This window comes from Hyposmocoma kahamanoa, unplaced genomic scaffold (genome assembly GCF_003589595.1).
Source record: "Hyposmocoma kahamanoa isolate Upper Pololo Valley unplaced genomic scaffold, ASM358959v1 202, whole genome shotgun sequence".
Classification (NCBI taxonomy): Eukaryota; Metazoa; Arthropoda; class Insecta; order Lepidoptera; family Cosmopterigidae; genus Hyposmocoma; species Hyposmocoma kahamanoa.
Window position 1 is genome coordinate 17522981 of NW_020653726.1, and position 9074 is coordinate 17532054.

Genomic DNA, 9074 nt, shown 5'->3' on the forward strand with positions numbered 1-9074 from the left:
CCAATACAGGGAAAAAAAGAAGAAAAAAAAAAGGAAAAATATTGGACACTATATAGCCCAACCAACAACACGCACATCTTAAAGACAGGAAACAAAATAATGAGAGATAGTTAATTACGTAAAAATTAAAGCGAGTTACCGGAAGAAAAGCGTGAAAAACTGTTTTAGATCAAATGATTTATGTAATTACTATTAAATAACGTAACGATCGTACAAAAAATATACGATAAGGATATTGATTAGAGAATGTGCTAATTCGTTACACTATAGAATGTATGTACTTTACTCAATCATATAAAATAAGTAGCAGTAGAGCTCCTTGTGAAAGAGTTTGTCCAGGAAAGTACTGCCACCTTACTTATTTCTGCGGCCAAGTAGAAGGTAATGTGAGCATTACTGCGTGCTGGTTTGAAAGGGTAAGGGTGCTGGTGAAATTACAGGCACATGGGACTTATCAACGTCTGTCTCAGGGTGACGGGCGTAGTGGCAGTACCCCTCAGATCGACATGAGGCATTACGACTGTTATGGACAGGCATGTCGCTTACCTTCAGGCGCACGACTTGTTCGTTCCATCACTTAATATTAAAAAAAACCGCCAATTTCAAAATCTATAATTGTTGTGTTGTGTTGTGAACCATATTTATTCATACAAGAAATAAACATTGTATTTATTTCCTTGCAAATGTTATGAAAAACATTGTATGTATTACAGACGGTAAAAAATACAAAACTCGAGTTATTAAAATCCTCAATCTTCGGCTTCGGGCTTCTAATCGACCTTCTTTAGTAATTTCTTATTCACCGTCCTACACAACATTTATACACAATGATAGTACATTAAATAACGATCTTACAAAAAATATACGACCCACCCAAGGATATTACCTAAAGAATGTGCTAATGTGTTACACGATAGGACGTACTTTATCCTATCATATAAAATCCTGAAAATAGGTTAAAACAAAAGTTTAAAACGAATAATGTAAGAATAAATCATCTAACTTTGCACATAATTTTTATAAGGAGGTATTTCTCTTTAAGTACTACTGAGAACGTGCTAAATTTTAATTTGCAATTGAAACCTTATAGTAATTAAATTCACATTTATCCAAAAACTTGACAATTGCCGAGCGGTTAAAGACACGGCGCGCCGCCCTCGGCCCCGTCAACGTCGGATCTGTATCAAATCTTCTGCCTCTGCCTCTGTCTGCCTGTTCTTATTTTAATTAATATTAATTTTAAGCATGCAGGTTACAGGATGCGAGGGGCGGTCCCCCCACACCTCACCTCCGAAAAATCTAGGCTCGCATTCAGATACCTCGACTTAAACTCACGATATATACCTAGTACAGGGTCAAGAGCCCGTCAAGCTTGACACTTAAGATTTCAATCCAACTCTATGCCGCTTACGCAGTTGTGAGTAATTAGGCTACGTATCATAGCATAATTCATACCTCGGGATTTTGGGCGTATGACCTACTACTGAACCACCGTGTTACGATAAGAACGGCCCAAAGTACAAAGTGTCAAGCTTGATGTGCTCTTGACTGGACCATAAACTCTTTGAATTATTTAAGATTACTCCATAACTTTTTTCACGGCTTTTACGCTATATCTTCCCCAAAAGTATCGAATACTCTTTTAGATACAACATAAAATAAGGTTATAATAATAGTTTTAATATATAGGGTCAGGTGGTGTAAGAGGAAAGCCGGAGTAAGAGGGACTTGAAGTTTAACTCATAATCTAAAGACTTTAGCACTATAGTCTCTCAGACGATAAAGCAGACAAACCTATTAGTTGAAACGATTTTAAAGAGATGTCGCTACTATGCTCCAAATTCAAAAGGCGGAAAAAACCAAATTTGACAGTTGTGAAATCTGAACAAGAGGATGAGGAAGATTACCTTTATAAGAAATACGATGATTGTTCGTTTTACCTCTTACCCCATTTTTTGGGGGAAGAGAAATGTTAGCACAATTTGTACGTTTTCGTAAGTACGTATTGAGTTGAGCGTAATGTTTGTTAAAACATGTAAAACTGATAAACAAAGGAAGGTTTAGTACACTTATTGAGATTTTTTGTGAAATAGCTACACTAGTTTTGTTATTATTATGTCAGGAAAGCGACATCTGCGTCTGGTGTGATACCTGTAATGGTATCGGCTGCGGAGAAGGTCATTCAAAAGTCGACGAATGCCGAAAATCAGTACAAAGATCTATAACAAAAACACATGGGAGAATTTTGACGACCCGGTAACTGAACCTGTAGCTCGGTTGGTAGGAGCAATGCTACGGTGCAGCATGGAGGTGGGTTCAAGTCTCTGTGTGTTCGATCTTTGTATTCATAATCATAAATTTAGTGAAACTTCAGAAGTCTTATAAAGAGTTTATTTGCCTCCTCTAGAGCTCAAAAAACTTTTGACTCAAAATAAAGTGTGTTCCTCTTACCCCATTTGACGATAAGATATATTTAATAAAAACTGCTTCTCTTTGCACTTTGGAGATAAAAGAACACTTCAACCAGAAACATAAAAAACTTACCACAGATCATAAGATTGTCCAGAAGAATTGATAACAGAAAGTCGAAATAGCAGCACGGTGAATACATAGATGAGGACCGAATGGTACACAGCAGCGCCCAACCACGCCATGAAAGGACGCCACGTCATCAGTTTGTTCCGACTTATTTCACGATACAGGGTTGGGTTCCTTTAAATATGAAGAACACTTCATTAATAAATTGTTTTCTATATATTCTAGAAATACGTTTCAGAACAGGCATTGACTTACAAATAAATGGACGACGGGTCTAATACAAAAACCACGAAAAAAATGTCCCAAGTCAGCCTATTTAAACGTAGTGACATATAAAGGAATATGAAAGCAAAAACGTTGAATTTAAATTGTAATGTCATCGCAGTACTGTCTAATTTTGCTTGCTTCTCTGTCAGTCGAACAAACGAAGACTAAAGCGTGAATGACGCTCTGTATACGATTTTAACGCCCTATAAGTTCGGACACTTTTTAGCGCGGACCCGACGTCCATATAATTGTAAGTCAATGAGAACAGGCGATAAATCTAGGGTCGGCGGACTAAATCACATAAATCAAAAAAGTATTTCATGTGTTAATATATAATTACATATTTTTTGTGTTGTTTATAGTGTTGGTAGATGTGAAAAGAACAATAAATTTGAAAAAGACCCCTCTAGAATAAAGTTACAAGTTTATGAAGTAAGAAATGAATTTAACTTATGTGCTTTAGCCGGTAGATGTATTAATTTTTTGTGGAATTACTCCACTAGTTTGTTATAATTACTAATTATAAGAAACTAGTGGTGCGGGGGTGTATTAATAACAATTAGAAATAATTATATAACAATGTATGATAGTTACATCATTATTTCTAATAATTGTTTTTTAGAAATAAGGTAGGAAGTTTACGAATATAGCCGATTATTGGTGAACGTTAATTACAATACAAAAAATAATAAATTAATAAAATATTATTCATTGCACACCAAGATTACAATGACAACACAGAACAGTAATGTAAGTATCACAGAGTAAGCCAATATACAACAGGCGGCCTTATTGCTCAGTAGCAATTTCTTCCAGGCAACCTTAGGAATTTAAGAGTTGGAAAGAAAATTATAGGCTTACGTAGATTGGTGTATGAATAAACTGTATTCTATATAATAACATCAGAACCTGGTAAAGAGGTTGTACAAGAAGATACAACTTATCGTACGAGGAATAGACTCTAAGTTCACTTACTTAAGAAGCAAATTCGCTGGCCAGCGTTGATCAGTGACCGCGAGAATGATTATCGGCAAACTATTGAAGACGAGGTTGAACAAAGTGAGATACATGGAGTCATAGATCGATTGTGTCGAGAACATTGCGTGGTATTGGAAGAATAACTGTGGACCGAAAAAAAAAACAATTCCTCAATTCGAAAAAATAACATCATTTCCTAAGTTATATTTTTATTTATAATTACAAAACGTTTCTTCTAAATTCACTTCCGTAGTAAAGTTCTTAATTGCTAAATAACACATGAATAATATAGAACAAAATACCTTATACAACCTTTATATGACTATGTCTTACAGGTTTATAAGCACTGTAAGTGTAAGTTGTACGAAATAAATATATAAATAACAAACACAATACAATATAATTCCGAGACTTCAAACCATTTAAAATATGTACCTATGTATTTCTTTAGATTTCAGGCGAATATACTACTCTACCTGGAATTGGAAATAAAACTATTTTTTCGAATCTATAAATGTATATATTTGTTTTTCCAAGCGTTTCGGGCCCTTTACAGGTCCCTTGGTTATGACTGACTCAGATGGTATAGTCGTCAACGAGTTATATCTAATATTAATGCAAACCTAAAATTTCATTATAGTTACAAAAAAGTACGCAATTTAGATCCGAAAAAGTAGTTTTATTTCCGATGTATATCAATCGCGAACACCTGAGCATTCTATTTATTATGTCATATCGTCATCTTAGTTTCTCAAACTCGTATCTTAAGCCACGAAGGTACTGACTTTTACTTATTCTTAAAGTAATGCATCGAAATTAACACCCTTGATAAGAAATTTAAAATAAATAGAATGTTTTACTATGTCCTGAATAATCATTCGTTATAAGATACGAGTTTGAGAAAGTAAGGCATCGATATTTCGTCATATCTAAAGAGAATTTAATCACTCGTATGTTGAACGCTGAAGGTGGACTTCATCAATCGAGAATCAGCACTGTAGGCTTTAGATAAATAGGTTCCGGGTTCGATGGCGAAAACCAAAGAATTCGATATCTAAATAAAGTTGTCAAAAATGTCTCAGCTGTTAAGTTACTATCGTTATAACACGATATACACGGTGTCCCTGACGACGTTGGTTTTTTCCATTTTTGTATTTTTTATAAATTTAAATAATTTGTAAAAGTAGTGGATGAAAATAAAGCTGCTTGTTAGAGACACCGGACGGATGAAATCCTAATCACTGAACTGCAGGTTTAGCTACATTGAGATGGTATATCCATGTTTAGTCTATGAATATTAAAGAGGCAGAAATGAACTCCGAGATTAGAGTGACAGACACCTCAGCCGGCCCAAGATCCGTGGCCCGTTTCGCGGCCCGCGTCGCGCGTTTAGCGCATACGCGCCGTGGGTCAAAAGGCCTCGTTAGCGCGCCCGTGTTCGCCCGTGGCGGCGTGTTCGGATCCGGATTTTTTCGGATCTAAACCGCGTATATTTCTTTTTTCAAACAAACCAATGTTTCCGGCCCTTGTTCCATGGTCACGGCTAACTGTTTGTTTACATAATTTTATGCGTTTCAAAATAGTATCAATGTATTTAGTAAATTCGGCGGTGTTTTTATAGTGAACACAAATATTAATTACGCACGAAAATAATACACATTTAAAAATAAATAATTTCATTACGAAGTAAACACACATATTAATTTATTTCCATCGTTTTCGTTATATACATTTTTTCGAAATAAATTCACAGGCGCGGATTTCAGTTTTTAATGTTTTTATTGTTCCCGTCAAATTGGCTTACACATTTATTCGGTAGGGACGTCGAATTTTCGCTGGTTCGTTATGGTAACGTATCTATATAAAAAAAAATATGGAACTTACCATAATATTAACCAAGACTAGATTCTTGTAGAAAAAGTAATGTATAAGCGTTGCTAGCCTCTGGTAATACCAGTGGCCCATTACTAGTAACATTTTTTTTAGCATAGAGAATTTCGTGAACGCGAAATCCGCAGATCTGAAAATGAAAAACAAGATTCTTCAAAAGTCCCTTGCATCACCAAGAGGTGAATCATGCTGTTTTTAATCGTAATATAAATAATAATAATAATAATCTTTATTTCACAAAATAGTTTACAACATGAAGTCCCTTACTCCTGAGCTAGGTATAACCTGTGTGACAGGACCCAAATTTTGACAAGGCTTTGTCTTCTTTCTCATGAAATCAATCATGAGAAAAAAAGAAAGTGGTAGAATTTATTATAATTATAGCACTGTTTCTAATAATTATTATAAGTTGGATACACTTTAATATGCAAATTGTGGTAAATGTGGCTGTATGAGCGAGCGAGTGTGTGTGTGATGTGTGTGGTGTGTGTTTGTGCATATAAATAATTGTGTTCCGTTAAAATCAAACACCGCGTCCATTAGTGTTAAAGAGTATTTCAAAGAGATTGATCCTATCAGTGTTGCCAGTATTCTTGCCTTAAGTTCTTAACTCAAAAAGAAAAAGGAACACAAAAAACAATAATCAGTGTTAGAATAGTTTATTGCACGAAACTGAGATGCAAGCTGAAAAAACAAAGAAAATAAATACCGAAATAACAGAATTAATACAAATCAACGACGACGACAACTACTCCAAAATTGCAGACCTAATTTATAAGCACCTTATATAATATTAGTAGGTAGGCACTTATACATATAAGTCTGTACCTCTGTCGTGTACAACTGTCTCATAAAAAGTCTTTTTGGCACTGACCCGTCATCATTTTTCTATAACTTTCTCTGATATATTTTAAATCTTTATTCAGCTTTGCATTGCTATAGCCTGGTGTACGTTACCTAGCAGCCTGATGCCCCTCTTTGCCGAAAATACCGAAACCGACATGCGCTTCTTGGATCATAGAGATGTCATTAGCACCATCGCCGATCGCCGCCGTGATCGGCTTGTGCTTGCTCTGCTTTATTAGTTTTACTATCTGTAATAAAAATTGTAATAAGCAAACCAACCTTCCTACTACTTACAACTTAAAAGTACCTACATTGGCTTAATGAAAGCAGTTCTAAATTTAAATTGACCAATCACACTGCATTCTTAATTTGAGTTAATTGACTACAATATCCACGAGTTTGATCTTTTAACCCACTTATTAGTTCTATTCCTCAAACTGAACAACTATTGATCGATATCTTTTGAAAATTCAAATAAACTTTTACTTTCAAACAGAAAACCCACATCCACGGATTTGTCCGTTTCAGCCGAGTGCAAGGTAATTTCTCCAAAAACTTTTCTCCTATGGAAACAACAAATAGTTTAGAAAATACCTACTGATTAATTCATTTGACTTACATTAGCTTTTTGCAGTGGAGATAGCCTACAACATAAAACAGCATTGCAGTTTAACGCAATATCAGAAAACATTGTTGCATATGGCGTATCCAGTATATAACTCATACTAGCCCCATCTACAATCAACGTTAAGTCCCGATAACTTGGTTGTTCTGTGATGCGCTTACATTCAGCCAGATGGGGTTCTATTGCGCTCTCATCCGATACTCCTATAATGGACATAGAGCGGTCGTTGTCTGTTATGTGGGCACACGATTTTGCTACATTTATTGCTGTTTCTACCTGAAATATAAAAGTCGTCATGAAAGTGTGTATTTATTTTTTCAAACAATTACACAACATTGCAGTAAATTACCTAGGCACTGTGTATACATAAGGCTTACCGTAGACAGGAGAGGCGTTGAAGCGTTCGGATCCTGCATGCATTCCCGGCCCGATCAGAACACTTATTGGATGCATCACACCTCAATTCCCTTAAAGGATTAGCTATGGGAACCCTCATGTTTACGCAATAAAAAGTCGTGTAACTGATATGAAGAACAAGTCGTACGCCTGGTGGTAAGCAACACGCCTATTCATAACAGTTGAAGTGCCACTCAAGAGCTTATCCTTACATCTGAGGGGCACTGCTACCGCACCCGTCACCAAGAGATACTACTCTGGTCTCTTTCACAAGAAACTCTTGTACTGCATGACATCGCCGCAGCTATCTGCAGTGAGGTGATTCTTCCTCTTCTGGGATCTTACTTTTTCGTGGCCTACCAATCGTCCACGGAGGCCTTCCGCTACGCGCTAACCCACGCCTCTAAATATTTTCAAATTTATCAATTATTGGTAGCTAACCCCTTTCTGCACGTTTATAAATCAGGGAGTTGAAACAACTGAAGTAGCATTAGAGCTCCTTGTGAAAGAGTTCATCCAGGGAAGTACTGCTTACTTACCTATTTCTGCCGCCAAGCAGTAATGTCACCATTAATGTGTTTCGGTTTTGAAGGGTACGTGTGCTGGTGAAATTACAGACAAGAGACTTGTCAACTTATGTCTAAGGGTGACGGGCGTAGTGGCAGTGCCTCTCAGATCTTTGCGATTTAAAGCTCTGCGTGGCACTGCAACTGTTATGGACTGGCGTGTAGCTTACCACCAGGCGCACGACTTGTTCGTTCCGTCACTTGATATTATTAAAAAAATAACAGTATTCAATTTCTTTCAGTGTTTTGCACAAGTACAGCCAAACTACAAGTGGATCCTTACTTTGTCCCCAGTCAGGACCCAAGTTTTGATGCCAGCGCGGCGCAGCGAAGAGAGCGTGTCGGCGACGTCGTCCTGCAGGCAGTCTTCGACCCCTGTCCCGCCGACCAGAGTCAGCTCTCGCTCCAATACGTGGTACTGTTGCGTCACTTTAGCTAAATCCGATGCACTGTGGCCGTCCAGATACCTTATTGCTGCGAACATTATTATTTTTTCTCTTATACTATTTTGTTCTCTAAGTACATACATTTTCCGTAATATTGTTATTATTAATGGCCCAAATGTCTATCGGTCGTAATCACCGCGGCTGAATTTTTCTCTGATGTATTAGATCCATATCCATATACGATATTTTGCGCTTGCTGCATATTGGAAATAAAAATATTTTTTTCAGATCTTAGTGGCGTATATTTCTTTTTATGGAAACCAATATTTCGCTCTTTCCATGTTCGTATGCGATACTTATATAGTATAGTAATAAAAAAATCAATAAATATGTTATACCTAGTTAAGGTCTAATGCGCCTTCTAATTAGACGCTCATAAAAGCTCTCCAGCGCTCCAGCTACTAATGTTCATACAAAATTTTTGGAAGCGCAGCAGGTTTTGCAGTAGTGCCACAATCGCGTCACGCTCGTGCCACTTTTACAGACTAGATATTCTATGAAAATCAATAGTAGTGGCGCGGC

At 36.6% G+C, this 9074-nt stretch overlaps 1 protein-coding gene across 1 annotated transcript in view; it reads right to left on the reverse strand.

The window, feature by feature from the left end:
- Positions 1–2441: 2441 nt before the first annotated feature.
- The window catches only part of LOC113226884 (probable phospholipid-transporting ATPase IF), a 61549-nt gene continuing 54916 nt past the window's right edge, over positions 2442–9074 (reverse strand). The window contains exons 11-16 of the mRNA XM_026459679.1: positions 8390–8580; positions 7139–7420; positions 6631–6767; positions 5668–5803; positions 3781–3926; positions 2442–2712 (exon numbers count right to left, since the gene is read on the reverse strand). Coding sequence (XP_026315464.1) covers positions 2541–2712; positions 3781–3926; positions 5668–5803; positions 6631–6767; positions 7139–7420; positions 8390–8580 — 1064 coding nt within the window. The 3' untranslated portion in view covers positions 2442–2540. The remainder of the gene's footprint in view (positions 2713–3780; positions 3927–5667; positions 5804–6630; positions 6768–7138; positions 7421–8389; positions 8581–9074) is intronic.